The following is a 22,382-nucleotide window of genomic DNA, read 5'->3' as shown; positions in this document are numbered from 1 at the left end:
AGAGAGAGAGAGAGAGAGAGAGAGAGAGAGAGAGAGAGAGAGAGAGAGAGAGCGAGAGAGAGAGGGGATGGGGCTCTGTTCAAAACAAAACTTTACTCAAGAATACAGCAGTAGAGCAATATGCACCAGTCACGTAAACAATATATAACCAGTGTTGTAGGTTTCTCTAAAACATTTAATTGATTTTTAACTAACTACTAATTACATATTCAACAGTGTAATTCAATTACTGTACTAATTACTCTGTCTGAAAAGTAATTGCATTCCTTATTACTAATTACTTTCTAAAACTCTTATCAACCTCGACCAGATGAAAAATACAAGGATATACATGAAATTGTTCTTTTAATTCTTTCAAATAAATCATATAAAATCTAATAAATTATTCATGAACTGGCCAAAGAATTTAAGGGGGCTGAAATTAATTAGAAAACATACATTTTAACATTAAGACATTCAATTTCGATTTTAAATTAACTATTGTCTTATATATAGAATTGTAGTCTATACAGTATTTAACACAATTACATCAGAAGTAACTGAAATTAAATTACTGAAAAATTAAGAGTAATCCCTTACTTTACTTTTCCCCCAATGAAAATTATCATAATTAATGACTTAGTAATGCATTACACCCAACACTGTGTATATAATGATCAAATGACTGATTCATATACAATTTATTAATGGAATGCATTAGTATTTGAGATTAATGAAAATGAAAGCACCTTTTATAAGGCATAGTGGATGAGAGGGTCTGTTGTGAACAAGTATGATGTGAACTGCTGGTCTGGACTAGTCCAAACACTTTGGACTATCATGGACTGTAATACTCAGTACCTCTAAAATACTGACACAAACCTGGCACTGTACACCAGCAGAGAGGCTGCAGGTTTTAATCACAGAAGTAGTTCTGGAAGTGTCACTAGCACTTGTTATCCCTCATTTTAGACTGTTTTGGTAAATATTGTAATTAAGTAGAGAGAATTGTATATTGCCTGTAGCTCAACTGGCAGGGCATGGCAATAGTCACAGGTTCAGTTCCCAGGGAATGTAGATACTGACAAAATGTACAGCTTGTGTGCACTGTAAATGCTTTGAATTCAAGCATCTGTCAAATGCATAATACAAAAAGTGCATTGTTCCTAAACTGAACACAGACACTACATGAGTGTTTCCTCAGGGTGTAGACTAATAACTTGAGAAAAGCAGATTCAAATGATCTCAAGTGTTTCTCTGCAATATGCGAGAATGACATCATGGAACAGTTTACATGTGTGTGTTATGTGGAAGTCTTGGAACTAATGTGTTATTGCACATTTTAGGACTGTTGAGTAACAACTACCTACACCAGGGGTGGAGAACCTTTTTTCCATTAAGGGCCATTTGAGTGTTTACGAAATTATTCATGGGCCATACAATTGCTTGCATTTCTGATTGTGGGTTAAAATTAATGTACGCAATCTGTTATGTGCTCACACACCAAAAACACTAAAAGGTCTGTCTATTATTGTTATCATTTAAAATAATTTCTAAAAATATTTTGAAAGGAATTTTTTTCAGGTTAATTGAATCAAGGCCATTTTTTGCTTTTCAAATTATTTCTCAAATGGTCTCGCGGGCCTTATAAAACCCTGAGGCCTGACGTTCCCCACCCCTGACCTATACACCCTTCTTTCTTCCTCTGGGAAATATTACACGTTAAAACTTCAAAAGTACTGCGACTTAAATCTTTTCAGTTATGGGAAGGCTGATGTCAGTGCAATTCTTGTGGGTGTGAGGATCACGTGAGTCAGATCTTAAATCTTTGAAGAAGTCACTAAATTTCAGTATTTATAAAAAATGTAAAGTAAGTATTTGGTTGGTTTGAAACTGGAATATAATTGTTTAGGAGAGTTGTTGCAGCATTCAGGAGTGGGGGATCTAGAGAGAATGTTTATTTAATTGCTCTATAGCAGATGTTTTATCATTTACACTTAAAAACACATACAAAACCTTATATTTATATGTGCATAAATATAACCACTACATACAATATCAGTGTCTGTGAGTCTATGTGTTGGGCTCTAAGAGGCCTGTAGCGTGTGTAGCTTCAGCTTGGTAAAACTTTAACGGATCTTTACCACTGGAGCTGCAAAACAAATTCTTAAACATTAAGCATTAAAGAACAAACGGCACTGTATAAAAAACAAATCATAATTATAAGCAAACTACTCAGCACATAAAACAAACTGCACCGTATACAAACTTCAGTATACATACTCTATGCAAAAAATTAATAAACTACTACACGCACAAACTAATCTATAAATAACCTACAGCATGCAATAACATATTGTGAACAAACATAATTTGCAAAACACACATAAACAAACACTCAATGAGCACTTTATTAGGAAGACCTGTACACCTACTTATTACTAAATACCAGGAAAAACAACATTAATGAAGACAGGGCAATAATCATGCTCAGTAACAGGCAAATGGTCAGGGTAAACCGCAGACAGGTAACAACAACATCCAGAGTCAAGTCAAGTCATTTTTATTTGTATAGCGCCTTTCACAACACACATTGTTTCAAAGCAGCTTTACAGAAGCTCAGGAATTGACAGGAGATAAAACTGTAATGTCTATAATGCCTATGAGTCATCATTGTGTAATTAGATAAAATACGATTGTGAATTGTGTTTAAAAATAAGTAATTCAATAATAATTGTATTTATAACCCCAGTGTGCAAGCTGAAGGCAACTGTGGCAAGGAACACAAAACTCCATAAGATGTTGGTTAATGGGAGAAATATAACTTTGGGAGAAACCAGACTCACTGTGAGGTCCAGTTCCCCTCTGGCTAACATCATGAATATAATGCCAATATTATTATAGTCTGTAAATAACAGGGGGTCGAGCCATTTATCCCAATACCTAGCATCCTTGTGCACAAACATACAAATCATATTTTTGAGGGTTTTATTAAATTGCTCCACCAGGCCATCTGTCTGCGGATGGTAAACGCTGGTGTGAATCGATTTAATACCCAATAGTTCATAGAGCTTGCGTGATGTCCATGACATAAAAGTTACTACATGTACATGCATGCCTAATCCAGATACAAGGAAAACATAATTAAATGTTAAAAGTACATTTCTCTGTTGTTTCCAAGTCTTCATTGAATTATTGTTAGATATGATGCATTAATACAGATTTATGCTGCCATGTTTTGACTGAGAAGCAGATCTGTAATTAATGTTAATTGACCAAGCAAACACATTTATTGTCCGATAATCGCTAAAATGGCCAAATATCAATAGACTCAATGTAATGCCATTGTACTGAATTTAGCCACAATGGCATTAATTAACAGGGTTGGGGAGTAACAGAATACATGTAACAGGATTACATATTTAAAATACAAAATATAAGTAACTGTATTCTACTACGGTTACAATTTAAATAATTGGTAATTAGAATACAGTTACATTCAAAATGTATTTTGATTACCGAAGAGATTACTTTGCATTTTATTGTAATTTTTTTCATTTAATATTAAGCCCTTTCAGATGGAAAACATTTATACATATAAATTATGTGATCCAAAGTGCATTTGAACAGTGGTGAAACACTTTCTCATGATGTGTGTAACCCGCACACACACACACAAGATGAGACAGTCACAATGTAAATCCAAACTGCTTTTTATTTTAAAGAGCAGGCGAAGGTACAGTGGGGAAAATCCAGAGGGAGAATGGTCGAGGTAAGCGTAGGGTCGAGAGCCGGGGAATCAGGATATAACAAAAGGGCAAATCTACAAATAGAGTGGTCAAGGAAAGCAAGGGGTCAAAGCCGGGGTAATCAGAATCAAGACGTAGAGTAATCTAACAAGTAGAATAAACAGGGGGGCAAGGGGAGCTGGCAAGCTAAGAGGAAGACAAGAGGAGTTCAAAACTAGACGAGACTAGCGGGGGGCAAAGACAACCAGCGGGAGACGAATGTGCTGTGATATTTATAGAGACGAGTGCAGGTGTAAACAATGACAGGTGATAGGGACGAGTGCAGGTGTATACAATGAACAGGAGTGCAGATGACGCGAGTGCAGGTGTACATAATGTTCTGGCGATAGAAGTGGGCATGTGAGCCCGAGGGGGGGGGGATATTGTATGAGCATGTGAGCTCGTAGGAGTAAAACGAGCGTGCAAGCTCGAGCGAGCAAAACGAGCGTAGAAGCTCAGGGGGCGGAGCGAGGGAGCGGGAAGCGAGCGAGAAAAGCAGATTCAAATGATCTCAAGTGTTTCTCTGCAATATGCGAGAGTACGCTCGCGGAGTGCGTGTGTGTGTGCTCGGTGAAGCCGAGCGTGCGCGTGAGCTGGACGAAGGGGAGCGCGTGTGCGTGCTCGAGGAAGTGGGGATGGGGCAGAGGAGCGGGGTTCGTGACAATGTGTTACATTCACACGAGCAGACAGAGAAGTAATTTTGAAGTAAGTTTGGAGCAGAAGAAATAGAAATAAACCTTATGTAAATTGTCAACATTACACTAAGCTAAAATGCTATTTCTAGCCATTTTACATGCTCATGTTACCAGGCACGATCATATTTTTTTATCAAGAAAATTCACATTACATAATAATTTCTTTTTTCTTGTAAGACCTTTGATATTTGGGCAAAAATCATATTCTTGATAATAATTGTTGTATTGTTTTCCTATAAAAATTTCTAAAAATTCTTAAAACAAGATCAATTTGATTAATCTTGTTGAAGAAACAACACTGCATAAGATATTTAGGTTTTTCAGAGAATGTGTTTTTAACATGTGTATTTAGTCTTACTGTACTGGCAGAGGTTTTATAGTCAAAACAAGTGAAAAAGTCTACCAGTGCTGAAGAAGTAATCCAAAGCATTTAGAATAAGTTACTGACCTAATGGAATACATTACAAATGACATTTTACAGCATGTATTCTGTAATCTGTAATGGAATACATTTCAAAAGTAACCCTCCCAACCCTGTTCATTAAAGTATTTACTTTTGTCTTCTGCAGAGGAAAGAAAGTCATAAGGGTTTGGAATGACAAGAGGGTGAGTAAATAATGACAGAAAATTCATTTTGGGTTAACTATTCCTTTAACACACACACACACACACACACACACACACACACACACACACACACACACACACACGTGTGTGTGTGATTCACTGTCATATCTTACTTCTTAGTGTAAATGCATCTGTATGAATGTTTGTGCGTGACTTACTGTCATCTCTTCTTCTACTTTACTGAGTGTGAGTTCAGCATTACCTTCCTGCACACACTCATCTTCCACCCCTACAGATGGGTACAACGGCCTGTGAAAGAGAATACAACTTTATTATTGATTATGTATGTGTAAAGTGGGGAAAGCAAGTTTGTGAAGTCCCAATTGAGATTTCTAAGGGACCCCAATGCACAACTTTATTCCACACTTAACAAATGTGATGGAAATATCATAGTTATTGCTCATGAGATGCATGTCATTGTGTGTATGTGTTCCTTTTCCATGTGAATCCTTTGTTCTTTAGTGCCTTTTCTACCAGCTGGTCCAGAAAATAACAAACATGCTCAGCAGATCCAGATGCATCTACACACAATTTTGATGTCATCAGCATGGAAATGTCTTACTAATGCATGCAGTTCTGACAGGATGTTGGAGACGTCGGCGTTAGGGTCGTCGCACTCCTGCGGTGTGTCAACCGGCCATCCGCACTGGGAAATTAAGCAAGCAGCAATTTGACAATTGTCAAATAGTCGCTTTCAGCTTACTCACTGGGGTTATTAATACAATTACTATTTAATTACTTATTTTTAAACATGATAAACAATCGTATTTTATCTAATTACACAATGATGATTCATCAACATTATTGATATTAGTTTTATCGTCTGTTAATGCCTGATCTTCTGTAAAGCTGCTTTGAAATTATGTGTGTTGTGAAAGGCGCTATACAAATTAAATTGACTTGACTTGACAACACATGAGGGCTAGAGACAAAATAATAAGAGAGAGAAAACCCTTTGAACAAGCCTCTATTGTCTGAGGAGCAAACATTACTCTCAGAATAATAATATTTAAAAAATAGCTGCAAGAAGCAATGACCGGGGCCAAGCCCTAAAGCCAATCCCTAAGCACATTGCAAAGAGCTCCGGAACAACAGAGTCACAACATTTATACCAGCTGAAGCGGGTATGGAACCGGGTTCACCCAACCCTTTGAACTGAAGTCCAAGTCTAACCACTGCACCACACAATTGACCAGTCTGATTGACGTCAAAGAGACATTCTTGGTTTAGAGCAGAGGTGGAAAGTAGCGAAATACAACTACTCTCGCTACAGTACTTGAGAATTTTGTTTTACATTTTTCTACTTTATTTGTATAAATAAATAATAGTACTTTTCCATTTACTTGAGTTGATTAAAAATGAAGTATTCAACTTAGCTACAGTTATTTTTCACCACAATTACAAAGTACAAAAAATTACAAAATATTTCTGAATTTTTGGGGATAGTAAAGTTCAGTGGGAGCCTGAAGGGCACAGCATCATGAGCACAGCAGCTTTCATAAATTATGCAATTTTATTCTGGAAAGAATCCATTCATTCAGGTATGTGCTGTGGGAACCGTCTGAACATGTTTAACCACTGATCATACTTCACTTGTTTTTAAGGTAGGCAATGTTTTAACTGTGTCAAACTTTAACATAATGCAGTTTGACATATATGTGGGGATATCTTGTTTACTTGCTACTATATGTCTAAACCAAACTTCTGTGCTGTACTGTACTTCCCTGCCCTGTGCTGCTGTTTATCTATCTGAAAAGCCTCACCCGATAGAGGCCAAAATTGTGCAAGGGATGGATGTTATATAAAGAAAGTATGAGAAATTACAAAATATAATGTAAACAAATTTGACAATTTATTTAATAATAATAACCATAACCATAATGTTAAATATCTCTGCAAGCAGCGATGATGGGCCCAAGCACCATGGGTCCATTTCCACCCTGTGGCTTTCTGAAAACAATGCATGATGGACACATGCATTTGGTAGAGTAAACAAGTTAGACACCATGTCTTACCTTCTGCTCACTCATAATGGTTAACAACTTTGATGTGTGTGGCAAATGAAATAAATGTGTAATTATGGCAAGTTTTGGAACATCTATTGTTGCCAGCTGGAGGCCCTATGACCATGACCCACCATAGCCACATTCATGTCATTGACTGCGTTATTAAACATATGGCATAGTTTGTCCAATATACTCGAATACACTTCAACTTTATAGAATTTGATCTGTTGCCATTACAACAATTTTCAAGATTTCAAGAATCCCTTCACAATTTTACATCAGTGGTTTCTTGACATTATTGTTAAAAATTGTTTCAAAACCGTTTTCCTGTTGATGGTGCTATGACCGTGACCCACAGTAGCCATATCCATGTGATCAGCCCCATTACAAAACATACAGCTCAGTTTTTATCTAAATTACACAATACAGGCAGAAAATCTGAGACACTTCCAGATTCCCATTTATGTAGATCTAAAGACTATATTGTAAGTCATTTACCATTTTTTTTATTTATCTTTAAGATGGCTTTAAATTAAATTAACAAATGTAATTCAAGGCATTAGTTGATAAAATGAGCACAGATGAGACAATTAGGGTTGTAATTTCGTTGCAATTCTGTGGCAATAGGTTTCAATTTCTTTTATTGTTGCATTTCTTTCACATTAAGAACATTAACTTTGAGTCTTCAATCATTATTCAAACGAGGTTTAACCCTAACCCTAACTGTTTAAATAGCCTCTAAATTCATGTTGGGCAAATAAGGACATAAGTTAGATTAGAATACTGCATGTCAGCCTATAGAATAATTCTTAAAAGCAAAAATTACTAACTGATTACTAACAAACAACTATTTGTCAAGTTTCCATCATTTGTCCTGGCTCATACTGTTGTTTGTTTATCTATCTCCCTCATGTCTCACAGGTGGAGCCGGTATGCGATCAGCGTTTCCATGGGAATGCTGATCAATCTCGGGGAGACGCTGATCATGGCAATGTTTTACTCACTCGTTACCATCTGCTTCACTCTGATTGCACTCCCTACTTATTCCTTGTGATTATTTTCCTGTTTATTGTTCACTGTTAACTGTGGTCTCTTGTGTAGCTGGAGTGCACGCATCTGTTTGTTGGTTGCCTGTCTGAAGAGGTGTGGTTAACTTTCTGTTTGCTGTCGCCCTCGCCAGTTCTGTGTCCAGTTCATGTGGAGGAGGATTTCTCGGTTTCTGCCCGTGTCTCAGGGAGTATATCATCTAGACTTTGCTTCGTATCACACCAGCTTCAACAGACTCTCTTCGGATTGCTCCTGATTTCCACAACGCACACATTTATCATACGAACATGGCCTTCTCTAGCCCATTGCAGCTCGCTGGATTTCAGCCTTCTGCAGCTGGCGCCGGGTGCACCTTATCTTGACATCGAGAACTTTTAATAAAACCAGTGAACCGTCATCTCTGCTTTTGGGTCCTTTGTCCCATCTGTCCCAAATGTGCTATCATTCTGAAAGTGAAATAGTTTTTTGGAAACAGGGAGTTTCCTTTAATTATCTGAGTTTATAGAAAAAAACTGCATGTATATGACATTTTAAAGGCTTTTAATTTTGAAATTGAAGAAATTTGAAGTTTCTTAATGACATTCTGGTGCTTAAAAGTCAGATGGTCTTTGGAAATGTATTCTTTATTATGAATTTATTAAGTTTGCAGGCATTTTGTTTTTATTAAATTAGTTTATTTTTTATATATATTTAAATTTTGTTTCATGTAGTTATTGATTGACTGACAGTTCTTACACGATCATACTGTAATGCAAAGTATATACGCTTACCGCAAAATGACGTGAGCGCTAGCTTTACCATGTTTGACCTCAGTAAGATTAGAATGTTCACCACAGGCCCTTCAGAGCTTTGAAAGGTCATCCGAGTATAAAATTAATCAATCTCCATTTTTGCTGTTTGAACAAAGTTATAGTCTGGTAGTCTGTAGTCTGGTACAGTTAGTTACACTTTTAGACACAATTACCTATTGCATACCAACATCACAAGCCATTTCATCAAACGCTGAGAAGGACCGTAAAATAAACTTGTTGTCAATGGGCAACAATGGGTAATTTTGCCTACTTGTTTTTCTGATCTTATTATGTTGATCTACATTTATGTCACTATTTAGACAGAAACCTACTGTGCATATGTCCACACTAATAACAAACAGTATGGCTTTATTCATGTTGGAAGTTTGGTCATTCAATTACTGATTGATTTATGATATACCCATCAAACAGAAGGAGAACATAATTAAACATAGGGAGAACAGACTTAAGGGGAAACATAGGGGGAACAGACTTAAGGGGAAACATAGGGGGAACAGACTTCAGCACTAACCTTAAGGGGAAACATAGGTAAAACAGACTTCGACACAAACCTTAAGGGGAAACATAGGCAAAACAGACTTTGATACTAACCTAAGAGGAAACATAGGGGGAACAGACTTTGACACCAACCTAAGAGGAAACATTGGGGAACAGACTTCGACAGCACCAGTAAACATTAAACATAGGGGAAACAGACTTTGACACTAACCTTAAGGGGAAGCATAGGGGAAACAGACTTTGACACTAACCTTAAGGGGAAGCATAGGGGAAACAGACTTCGAAAAAGGGGAAACATAGGGGGAACATAGGAAACAGACTTCGACACTAATCTTAAGGGGAAACATAGGGGGAACAGACTTCAACACTAACCTAAGAGGAAACATAGGAAACAGACTTCGACACTAACCTTAAGGGGAAACATAGGGGGAACAGACTTCAACACTAACCTAAGAGGAAACATAGGAAACAGACTTCGACACTAACCTTAAGGGGAAGCATAGGGGAAACAGACTTTGACACTAACCTTAAGGGGAAGCATAGGGGAAACAGACTTCGAAAAAGGGGAAACATAGGGGGAACAGACTTCAACACTAACCTAAGAGGAAACATAGGAAACAGACTTCGACACTAACCTTAAGGGGAAACATAGGGGGAACAGACTTCGACAGAACACCAGTCATTCACATCTGATGTAAAACAGAAGAAGGTCACCAGTTAACGTGAAAACCAGTTGAAGAACTGTAACACTGGTACCGCGCTCTTCCTCCGCCACCATTCTATCTTTATCAAATTCACATTCATCAAGGTTAAAAGGGTTTAAGATACATATTTATTTTCTCTTTCTCTGTCTCTGTGTGTGTTTATCACTCGTTTTCTGGAGGCAGGAAAACCGGCTACAGGATGTTGTGTTTACTGTCACCGGGAATGGTGTCACGCCCGGTGGTCAACATGATGGGAAACAAAATACAGTACTGAACATCCCTTTGGAATAAATTGTTTCGACTATCATGGAACTATTTTGAATTTATTTTAACGTTGCATAAAATTAGTCAGTTACAATGTGGTGTAATGCAAGGGATTTCAAACTTTTTGATGCCAAGGACCCCTAAATATGCGACTGCTATTATGATGGACCCCCTGTGTGAGAAAAATTGTATATAGTAAAAAATAGTTTTACTATTTCTAAAAAAAGATTTGTTAACCTCGGACCCCAAAACCCATGTTTACAGAAATGTATTAAAGAAAATATTCTCTATTCAAAACCCTTTCAACTGTTGTAGGAAAATTTACTAAATTCACTAATGTACTTCACAGATTATCTAAAAGAATCTGATTTTTAAATAATTTATTAATCTAATTATAATTCTGACCAAATTTTATATTAATAAATGCAAATTTACTAATTAAAAAACATACGTTATGGTTTTATAAAGTGAAGTAAGTCTGTACATTGCTCTCTCTGAATAAAAAAGCTATAAAGAGTTTATTTAAAAATATTTGTGACCTTTAACAAGTTGGGTTTCTGTTAGGTCCCCCCCATATGCTCAAAAATGGCCCTGCAACCAACCCTGACCTCCCCTACTTTAGTGAGTGTATTTTTATACATACCTTGCTGGATGTTTAATATTTGTAACTATAAAAAAATATATATATATAAAATGTGGTTTATTGAATAAAAACAGCTCCTTGGTACTGAGCAATAATGGAAAATTAAATAAAATGTGAAATATGAAACTGATGTTAGGTTTTGCGCTTTGGTCTTATGAGAACCTTAATGTGCTGCCACCTGTTGGTGTAAAGAAGATACTGCGACCCTCAGAAATCTACTGCTTTTCTTGTGTCAGCTTCAAACTACTGCCATTCCTGCCATCTGTCTGTGTTCTTAATCCCTGCACATACAAGGCACATAGTCATTGCTATACTTTTAAAGAAATTCTCTACATTTTTAGAGGCCATATTTTGTTTATGTCTGGTTGTATATCTGTGAACATAAAAACAGAATTCAGTAAACAAACAGAAACATTATGCTTCATTTTAGGTTGCTATGGAGTGTGCAGACTGTGTGTGTAGCAGACAGAGCATTTCAGCTGTTGAGATTAATTCCAAGATAATTTTTTTGGTTGATGGATCAATCTCTCTTTCACTCTTTAATTTTCTCTGGGAGTTCTCTTTTGCTTCTGTCATCGAGGTGTTATGGACAGAGTTGCCAGCTCGTTCTGCAGATGCAGACAGCTGGATACTGAACTTTGAAGTAAAAAATAAAAAGTAAATATGAAAATAAAGACACAATGCAGAGTAACAGGAGACATTTTTGTATTTTGATACACTGAACATGAGGTTTATGGTTGCATAAATTATACAAACACATCTAATGCTTGCAAAATTAATTCATTTGGCTACCCAACACACACATACTGACACACTCACATTTTAGAGCACATTTGACAAAATAAATCCCTCTTTTTTTTCTTCCACTTTCTCCTTACAAACTACTTTCTCATTTTCAGTTAATCACTTTTCTCTTCATTTTTTCATTTCACATCTCCACAGTTTGTGTGGTGAATTGACTTTTTTCAGTCTTCTTGGATTCAAGTCTCTCCCACTTCTGACACTGGAACCTCCCTCTTGCTCTCAGTAATCACCTCTGTGTAGGTCACATCTGGGCTGGACTTCCTGCCTTTGGGTGGAGTCACAGTAAGTTCCACCTCTGCACCCTCTTGCCCCTCAGCGACAGTGCGTTCCTTCTTCAGTTTGATGCGGAACGATTCTTTATTGGGTGCTTTCTTAGCGATGTTGTCCCTCAGCCGCTCTCCGCTCTGACGTATCTTCTCTCGCTGCTCAGGGGGCACAATCTTCTCACTGAAGGTGTTGATTTTGGTTCCAAGCATTTGGCCAGACTTACTCAGGCTCTCCTTGGTCTTGCTGAGGTTCTCTCTTGTTTTCTCACGAGTCTTGCTCATGTTCTCTTTGGAGAACGCAGCTTTGATGTTCTCAATGCCCTTTAACCCTGTCTGTTTTAGACGTGTACCTCGGGATGACTCCAGCTCTTCCACCACCATGTATTCTTCATCAGATGATAGGTCAGCAGGGATGTCATACTCATCTGGTTCCACCTTCAGGTTAGCTAGCCCCGCCCCCTTGGGTGTCTTGGTGACAGCAACAGAGGGCACAATAGTTTCACCCTGCCATGGCAGACAGAAAATGAAGACAATTATTCACTAGAAAAACCCACACAAAGAGCATCACACACATTTCAAGTATTCATACACTGGCGGCCAAAAGTTAAGAATAAAGTACAGATTTTGCTCTTATAGAAAGAAATGGGTACCTTAAACTACTTCAAAGAGATCTCATAAAAAAATCTGCCACATGCAGCAATTTCAGCTTTGTAGATCCTTGGCATTCCAGCTGTCAGTTTGTCCAGATACACAGGTGACATTTCATCCCACGTTTCCTGTAGCACTTGCCATACTGTAGATGTGGTTTTGTCAGGCAAGTCTCATGCACCATGCAGTCAAGCTGATCCCAAAAACTCAATGGGGTTAAGATCCATAACACTCTTTTCCAATTATCTGTTGTCCAATGTCTGTGTTTCTCTCCCCACTCTAACATTCTGTTTCTCCGTTTCAAAAATGGCTTTTTCTTTGCAATTCTTACCAAAAGACCTCCAACCCTGAGTCTTCTCTTTACTGTTGTACATGAAACTGGTGTTGAGCAGCTAGAATTCAATGAAGCTATCAGCTGAGGACATGTGAGGCATCCATTTCTCAAACTAGAGACTCTGATGTAATTATCCTCGTTTAGTTGTACATATTCTGCAAGGATCCTATTTGTGGACTTCAGTTCAGCCTTTAATACCATCATGCTTGATCTACTCAACCAAACTGACACAGCTCTTCATGCCAACCACAATCTGTCAGTAGACCAATAGCTTTCTGACAGATAGGCAGCAGTTAGTGAGACAGGGGAAAATCACATCCGGGACACCCACTATCAGCACTGGTGCTCCTCAAGGACGCGTTCTCTCTCCACTGCTCTTCTCCCTGTACATGAATGACTGCACTGCAAATTAAGTTTACAGATGACACGATGGTCATCGGTCTCATCTGCGATGGTAATGAGTCTGCATACTATGGGTGTAACGATCCATCGATCTAGATCGATGCATCGATCCAATAACCAACGATCTAATTTTATCGATACAACTCGTAAATATCTATATATGTCACTTTAGCATATTTATTTTTGCACATGTATTTTGCTATGAGTATATTCCAAACGGACTCCCGAACCTAACTTCTCTTTTTATAATGCCTGGATTATATAACACAGTGTTTCCCAACCACTGTGTGCTGTGGCACATTAGTGTGCCGTGAAAGATCGTCAGGTGTGCCATGGAAAATTATGAAATTCCACAAAATAAATAAATGCATGAAAAAAATTATAATTTCAGGGATCCAAACTTCTCACCTTACGGAGAAATTCGCCATTTTGAAACTATAATCAGTCACTTGTGATCAGACACAGGTGCTGCTGAAACAGTTCTACTCAGCAGTCATTTAGTCTGTCCTCTGCACTTCAATAACTGTCTGGTTTGGTGCAGCTACGAAATCGGATATCAGAAGACTACAAAGGACGTTCGGACTGCTGAGTGGATTATTGGTTGCCCCCTTCCCCCCCTTCAAGAACTATACACTTCCAAAATCACTCTGGACCCCACTCACCCAGCCCATTACCTTTTTGAACTGTTGCCTTCTGGCTGACGCTTCAGAGCTCTGAGTACCAGAACTGTCAGTCACAGGAACAGTTATCCCCTCAGGCGATCCATCTCATAAACTGTTAAAGTCACCCCATTGAGCAATAATTATGTGCAATACACAGTTTAAGTCTATTTATATTATCTAACACATCCACTTCTGCCATTACATACATTGCACTGTACATAATATACTGCATTTTTGTTCTTTATATAACAGATTTTTATTAGATTTGCACCATGTGTGTGTCTGAGTGTATGTATGTATATGTATAATTATTTATTTTTCTTCTTCTTTTTTTTTTAATAATTTTTTTTATTATCTATGTCTTGCTGCTGTTTTTGTATTGTTGTGCACTGGAAGCTCCAGTCACCAAGACAAATTCCTTGTATGTGCAAGCATACTTGGCAATAAAGCTGATTCTGATTATTGGGTGACCAATCGTCCTCTTCCCCAGACATGTCCTCTTTTTCGGAACATAATAAAAGCATCCGGCCGGAATTTCTAAAGTTGTGAAAATGTCCAGAATTCGGCTTTAGGTGCATTATGATGTGCATCAGGTCTAACACTTCATTGTGTGTGCGCGCATATTTGCATTGCTTAAAACCCTTTTTGTAAGTCCCTCCTTCTCGCACACCAATTGGAATTTTATAAGAGGCTTGCAGCAACTATTGGCCAAATTCCTGTCTGTCAATTTCTCCACGAACATGCAAAACGCTGTTGTGTTTCACATCAACAATTTTTTGACAGCAGTAGCGGCCATCACTCCAACACCTTATCCTAGAGTAATCATGCTAAATTGCTAGAAAATCACTTGCCATTATATCAAACACAGTTGAAAGATATTTGATTTGTTAAATGAATCTTAACATTGTCTTTGTGTTTGTTTTGAGTTGCCACAATATGCAAAAAGCTAGCTTGTCTTAAGGTAAATATTAGGTCACAAATGGCAAAAAAAGAAACAGCTTTCTCTAGAAATTCGTCAGTCAATCATTGTTTTGAAGAATGAATGTTATACAATTCTTGAAATTGCCTAAAAACTGAAGATTTTATACAAAGGTGTACACTACAGTCTTCAAAGGCAAAGGACAACTGTCTCTAACAAGGACAGAAAGAGATGTGGAAGGCCAGATGTACAACTAAATAGGATAAGTACATCAGAGTCTCTAGTTTGAGAAATAGACACCTCACATGTCCTCAGCTGACAGCTTCATTGAATTCTACCCGCTCAACACCAGTTTCATGTACAACAGTAAAGAGAAGAATCAGGGGTGCAGGCCTTATGTGAAGAATGGCAAAGAAAAAGCCACTTTTGAAACAGAAAAATTAAAGGAAAATGTTAGAGTGGGCAAAGAAACACAGACATTTGACAACAGATAATTGGAAAAGAGTGTTATGGATCTTAACCCCATTGAGCTTTTGTGGGATCAGCTAGACTGTAAGGTGTGTGAGAAGTGCCCGACAAGACAGCTGCATCTATGGCCAGTGCTACAGGAAGTGTGGGATGAAATGTCACCTGAGTATCTGGAGAAACTGACAGCTAGAATGCCAAGGATCTGCAAAGCTGACATTGCTGCATGTGGAGGATTTTTTTTATGATAACCTTTTTGAAGTAGTTTAAGAAGGGGGGCCTAGGTAGGGGGGTCTAGAGTATTGACACTGACTACCACCCCTGGAGTTACGAGTTCGAATCCAGTGTCTGCTGAGTGACTCCAAGTCTCCTAAGCAACCAAATTGGCCCGGTTGCTAGGGAGGGTAGAGCCACATGGGGTAACCTCCTTGTGATCGCAATTAGTGGTTCTCTCTCTCAAATGGGCGCGTGGTAAGTTGTGTGTGGATCACGGAGAGTAGCATGAGCCCCCACGTGCTGTGAATTTCCACGGTGTCATGCACAGTAAGCCACGTGATAAGATGCACGGATTGACTTTCTCAGAGGCAACTGAGACTTGTCCTCCGCCACCCGGATTGAGTTGAGTAACCGTGCCATCACGAGGACCTACTAAATAGTGGGAACTGGGCATTCCAAATCTGGGAGAAAAGGGTATAAAATAAAAAATTCAAAAAGAGAAAGAAAACATTTAAAAATAAATTGTAATAGCAATTTTTCATGTTATTAATGTCTTGGCTATACATTGTTATCTGTTGAATGCCACTTTGGTGAACAAAAGTACCAATATCTTTCCATAAGAGCAAAACCTGTACATTATTCCAAACTTTTAGCTGCCAGTGTATACAGTATATACTGTATGTGTGTGTGTGTGTGTGTGTGTGTATATATATATATATATATATATATATATATATATATATATATATATATATATATATGGAGTGGTTGGAGTGGTGGTGGCATAGTGGGCTTAAGCACATAACTGTTAATCAGAAGGTCGCTGGTTCAATCCCCACAGCCACCATTATGTCCTTGAGCAAGGCACTTAACTCCAGGTTGCTCCGGGGGGATTGTCCCTGTAATAAGTGCACTGTAAGTCGCTTTGGATAAAAGCGTCTGCCAAATGCATAAAGGTAAATGTAAATATATATATATATATATATATATATATATATATATATATATATATATATATATATATATATATATACACATACATACACATACATACAGTATATACTGTATACACTGGCAGCTAAAAGAAAATCCAGTATCTCAAAATATTACAATAAAGAATTTATAATATAGAAATGTCGACCTTCTGAAAATTATGTTAATTTATGCACTCAATACTTGGTCGGTGCTCCTTTTGCACAATCTGCGTAACTTTATCACAAAACGAGGGTAAACACACCTTTTGACTTCTTACTCAAGCAGAGTTAATATTGGAAATATCTGTCTTGTTTTTTTTAAATGCTTATGGTCCCTGAGCTTTCCAAAGATGAGTAGTCCTGATGTAAGTGATATATTTTGGATTTAGATTGGCAAATTTCCCCATTAGGTGGGCGAGTAGTTTAAATAGATGAACTTGCGTATTTTAAGTAACTTTTCTCACACCTCGGGACTTAAGGACATTAGTGCATGGGGCCTGGGTAGCTCAGCAAGTAAAGACTGTCACAAGTTCGAATCCAGGATGTGCTAAGTGACTCCAGCCAGGTCTCCTAAGCAACCAAATTGGCCCGGTTGCTAGGGAGGGTAGAGTCACATGGGGTAACCTCCTCTTGGTTGCTATAATGTGGTTGCTCTCGGTGGGGCACGTGGTGAGTTGTGCGTTGACGCCGCGGAGAATAGCATGAAGCCTCCACACGTGCTAGGTCTCCATGGAAATGCACTCAACAAGCCACTTGATCTGATACACCGATTGAGGCGAGTCACTACACCACCACAAGCTATCGTTTCCGAACAAATGAGGCAGTGAAAACCTATTGTGGGACACTTGGATTCTGGGTAGTGCAACACTCGCAGCCATGTTTGATCTGAGCTTTTCTGTCTTAACTTGTTCTCCAGATCAGACAGAAGAGGCTTGACATCACTGCCTGCCTTCCCCTGCTCTAACAGTTCAGCTTGTATAAACTACCTATTCTGGAAGTAACCTTAAAGACTCTTTACAGCTGTGTGAGCAGCTCTATATTAGGAAAGCTCAGAATATCTATACCCAAACATAAACTCTCTCTCTCACACACACACACTCTTAATTTTGTCCTAATTTATTATGGCACTGTTACATACGGTCACATATTTTTCTTTATTTTATAATTTCCCGTCCATGTTTAAATGCTTTACAGCACTGTGAGTATTTTGTTTTGTTGGTACACAGTCAAATGAATTTGACTCATTTGTGCGACTCCAAGGCCGTAACTAACCACATATTCTGAATTGGGTGAATAATGTAATAGTTAAATAATCAGCTATTGAAAAATCATTATTGGTTGACTACTAATTTGAACATTCAGGGGGGCGTGTTCCCCTGTCAATGATGGTTAAGGCCCTGTTTCACACTCTACTTAAGTCTCTTTCTGGAAGTCTCTTGAATAGACATAATAAAAATATCTTTATGCTACTCATCTGGCACACTAACAGAAATAGATAGCCAATCAGCTCAAGAAATAAATACTTTCAAGTGTGCCCCTTATTGGTAGTGCAGCAGCTGTCAGTGTGGAATTACAGAGCCAATTTACAGTTAACTCAATAACCATAAAGCCACACCCTTAATAGCTCACACGCACATACAGTATGTCACATAGTGAAGGTGTATGTGTCGTTGTGTGTATACCTGGTAGATAACAACTCTGAACTTGTTGCGTGTGAGCAGCTCATCCTGTGTAGTTTCCACCTTCTTCACACGTACATTCTGTTTCTCCACACGTGAACGCACTTCTTTAACGTGTGCACTCACACGGCGGGCTTTCTGGAGCAGTTTGTCAACAGTGGTTGCTGTGGAGCCATGGTTGTGAGCCAGCTTGAGCAGCTCAGATTGGACGGCGCTGACCGAGCTCTCAAGCTGCTGCTGTCGTTCCTCCATGCGCTGCTGGCTCGCCTGGACACCATCGATGATTGTAGACACACGTTCCAGCAGAGAGAGAATCGACAAGGCAGAGATGGGCTGCCCAAACTCATCCTCCACCCCAAGAATGACATCTCCTCTCTTTTCCATCTCTGACTCTGTCTTTCCCCAATGTCCCCAAAAGTAAAGCCACAGGGTCAGATATGGGTAAGGTGCCAGACAGAATCACAGAAAAAGTACAGAGAGAAATCGACACTCCAGAGAGACACCCCATTGGAATTTGACTAACTCCTCCCAGTGTGCACACACACACACATATATATATGCATGGATATAAATACAACTGTAATGCGATACTAAGACATTTGTGGAAGCTACATCACAGAAGCGATAGAAAGCCTCATAATTCATACATTCCTGTAATCTGTGTGTTAGGGTGGCTGATAATATTCGTTGCTTTCTCACCTCTAAAATATATAAAATAGAAGTGGCATTGCTTCTCAGTTGATCTAGAAAACAAATGAGCATTTGTATTATAAATTAAACTGAAGCCAACAGCTCAAACACACACGTACACCTCTGACCTCACATTGTGGCAACCAGACATTAAAAAACTGCATCTCCCAGGATGCTCTTTGGTTTTTAAGTGACATTTAGGGTCACTAAGGAACATAAGTACATTATCCATAAAAATATATCCCAGAAGATAAAGGAAAACTTTTTGTAAGTGGACATAAGAGAAAACACTAAAAATGACTGATATGGTGAAATGATTTGAGTATAAGCAGAGCATGAAAATTTTCTCCCAAAAATAAGTCTTGTGCTATATGAAGAATAATATTCTGAGTGTTTTACATGTGGTTTCATGTCTCTAGCTCAAACAGTCATTGAGTTTAATGGAATTCGATTATTACAAACATTTACATTACTGTATTTATTTGAAAAGAATGTAAATTCCACAAACAGAGCCTTGTGTCATGAAAAGGATATTTTTAAGATCATTTTGTATGTTTTGTGATGTCATAATATTATGAAATGGTTAAATTGTTGTATGAATTATAGGGCTAATAAAATTGATATGAAAAATGAAATCTTTTGTTTTTATTCAGCTTTGTGCTGGGCAAAGAAAACGAATCGGTTACCTAACGTAACCTCGGTTCTCTCTAGATGAGGGAACGAGTATTGCGTAAGCTAGCTTACGCTACGGGAAAGATTCATCTTTTCTGAGATATTGAAGCCAAAAAATTATCCTTAATTTTGTATCATTTGTCAACGCAGTGCAGCAACTGCAGACCTTGGCCGGGCTAGCTAGCGAGCTCATTGGTTGCTCTGCGGCAACTGCTGCAGCCTATAGAGCGAACTTGGGCGAACTCGCGTCCAATGAGAGGCGTCCGCCGCTACTGCATCAAAGCCCGCCAAAATGGGCGTGGCTAGAGTGCATATAAGCATAGTTACGTGAGGCTGGAACCCTGGTTTTCATTGAATGAAGCGAAAGTAAGCTGGCGTGAGCGCGGCAGCTACGCAATACTCGTTCCTCGTCTAGAGAGAACCGAGGTTACGTTAGGTAACCGATTCGTTCTCTTACGAGAGGTTCTCTCGTATTGCGTAAGCTAGCTTACGCTACAGGAACCCATTGTCAGCGCCGTCGTGCTCAAGCATCCACTGCATGAGCCCGGGGTGGGGGGACCGGGGAGCCCTTGTGAGTGGGGAAATAATATTTGGCCGGCAAGAGTCGCGGGCCAGTGTGTGTGTAATACATAAGCACATTGTGGGAAGGAGCGACAAGCGGCGGTGCGGTCTGTGTGGAATGAGTCCCATCAGTGCAGCTCACCAGGGGAGCTGTAGCGTGATAAACCGCTAGTAGTTTTGCCTGCAGGGCGGGCACTTCCAGATTGTAAAATCTGACAAAGGTGGAGGAAGCCCAGCCAGCTGCCACACATATGTCGTGAATGGAAATCCCGCTGGACCATGCTCCACGATGAGGCCATGCCTCTAGTGGAGTGAGCCCTAATGCCCAACGGGCATGGCAGATCTTTGGCGCGTATCGCGGCAGCAATAGCGTCCACTATCCATCTAGACAGTGTCTGTTTGAGTGGTCGAGACCTTTGAGTGCGCCCTCCGAGCGAAGCGAAAAGCTGCTCAGAGCGTCTGAAAGAGGCGGGCGCGCAGTATACAATCTCAGTGCTCTGACTGGGCAAAGGAGATTGGCGTCGCGTTCGCTATCGGATGCTGGCAGCGCCGATAGGAAATGACCTGTGCTCTGAAAGGAGTACCGATCACCTTGGGAACATAGCCGTGTCTAGGCTTTAAAATGACCTTGGAGTCACTTGGTCCAAACTCAAGACCGCATGGCGCTGACAGACAGCGCGTGAAGGTCTCCCACAGCGTTTGACTGATGACAGGGCAGTCAGAAAAACGGTTTTGAGTGAAAGGTATTTCAAATCCACGGATTGAAGCGGTTCGAAAGGGGGCTTTCATAGTTTGAGAACTATAGAAAGATCCCAGATAGGAACCGATGGAGGCGTGAGGGGTTCATCCTTCTAGCTCCCCTGAGAAGCGGATGACCAGCTCGTTTTTCCCAGTGACTGGCCGTGCAGGGGTTCAGCGAGCGCCGCGACGGCCGCCACATACACTTTGGCGTGGATGGGGATCTGCCCTTATCCAGCAGCTCTTTGTAAAAACACGAGCAGCGGCGACACCCCACATGTCCGTGGGTCCAGGTCTCTGTCGGTGCACCATTTTGAAAACACAGACCATTTTGGCGCATAGAGTCTTCTCGTGGAAGGGGCTCTGGCGTGTATGATGGTGTTTATTACCCCTTCTGGCAGAGCGGCGGGTAGTCGTTGATCACCGCAGCGTGCAGCGCCCAGCGCTCTGGGTGGGGATGCCAGATCGTGCCATGAGCTTGAGAGAGGAGATCTGCTCTCACTGGGATGGGCCACGCGGCTGTCAGTGACAGCTGCGTAAGCTCCGGGAACCATGTCTGATTCTCCCAGCGGGGCTATGAGGAGCACCGGTGGCCGTTTCCCTGATCCTCTGCATTACCTGTGGCAATAGCGAGGCGGGAGGGAAGGCGTAAAGCGGCGGTTGGGCCAGTCCTGGGCCAGCGGCGTCCTAAGCTTCGAGAAAAATATTGGGCAGTGAGAGTTCTCTTCTGGCGCAAAGAGGTCTATCTCTGCTCTGCGAATATGCGCCATAACTTCTGGACTGTTTGGCGTGCAGGGACCATTCCCCTGGGGAATATTGTCTCTGGACAGTCTGTCTGGGCCGTCGTTCAGGTGGCCTGGCGCGTCGCGTCGCCCTCAGCGGCGCAGGTGGCACTGGGACCAACTCAGTATGCGTTTAGGTCAGATGGAAGAGGTTCCTGGATCTGACACCGCCCTGGCCGGTTTAGGTAGGATACCACAGATCTGTTGTCGAGCGGACCAGGGCGTGGTGACCCTGAATGACCGGGAGAAAGCGCTGCAGCGTACTCGACCGCTATCATTTCCAGACAATTTATGTGAAGGAGCTTTTCCTGAACTGACCATAGGCCAAAAAACCGGAGAGCCCTCGCAGACCGCGCCCCAACCCGTGTTGGGCGCGTCTGTCGAGATGACTTTCGGCGAGATACAGCTCCCATCGTCACTCCCGCTGATACCATTCGGCCACTGTCCAGGGCTGCAGAGCTGAAATACAGGTCTGAGTCACCTTGATCGGCTGGCGGCCTGTGGCCC

The 22,382-nt window shown here is 40.1% G+C and overlaps 1 protein-coding gene across 1 annotated transcript; it reads right to left on the bottom strand.

Moving 5' to 3' along the window:
* Window positions 1-11,538: 11,538 nt before the first annotated feature.
* Window positions 11,539-18,944, bottom strand: LOC127649530 (caveolae-associated protein 4a-like). Its single transcript, XM_052134683.1, has 2 exons — window positions 18,436-18,944; window positions 11,539-12,637 (listed from the first exon to the last, which is right to left on the bottom strand). The coding sequence occupies exons 1-2, from the start codon at window positions 18,814-18,816 to the stop codon at window positions 12,044-12,046; spliced, it is 975 nt and encodes a 324-aa protein (XP_051990643.1). The 5' UTR covers window positions 18,817-18,944; the 3' UTR covers window positions 11,539-12,043.
* Window positions 18,945-22,382: the final 3,438 nt, after the last annotated feature.

Source organism: Xyrauchen texanus, chromosome 9 (genome assembly GCF_025860055.1).
Source record: "Xyrauchen texanus isolate HMW12.3.18 chromosome 9, RBS_HiC_50CHRs, whole genome shotgun sequence".
In the NCBI taxonomy this organism is placed as follows: Eukaryota; Metazoa; Chordata; class Actinopteri; order Cypriniformes; family Catostomidae; genus Xyrauchen; species Xyrauchen texanus.
This window is presented reverse-complemented; position numbering and strand designations above follow the sequence as displayed.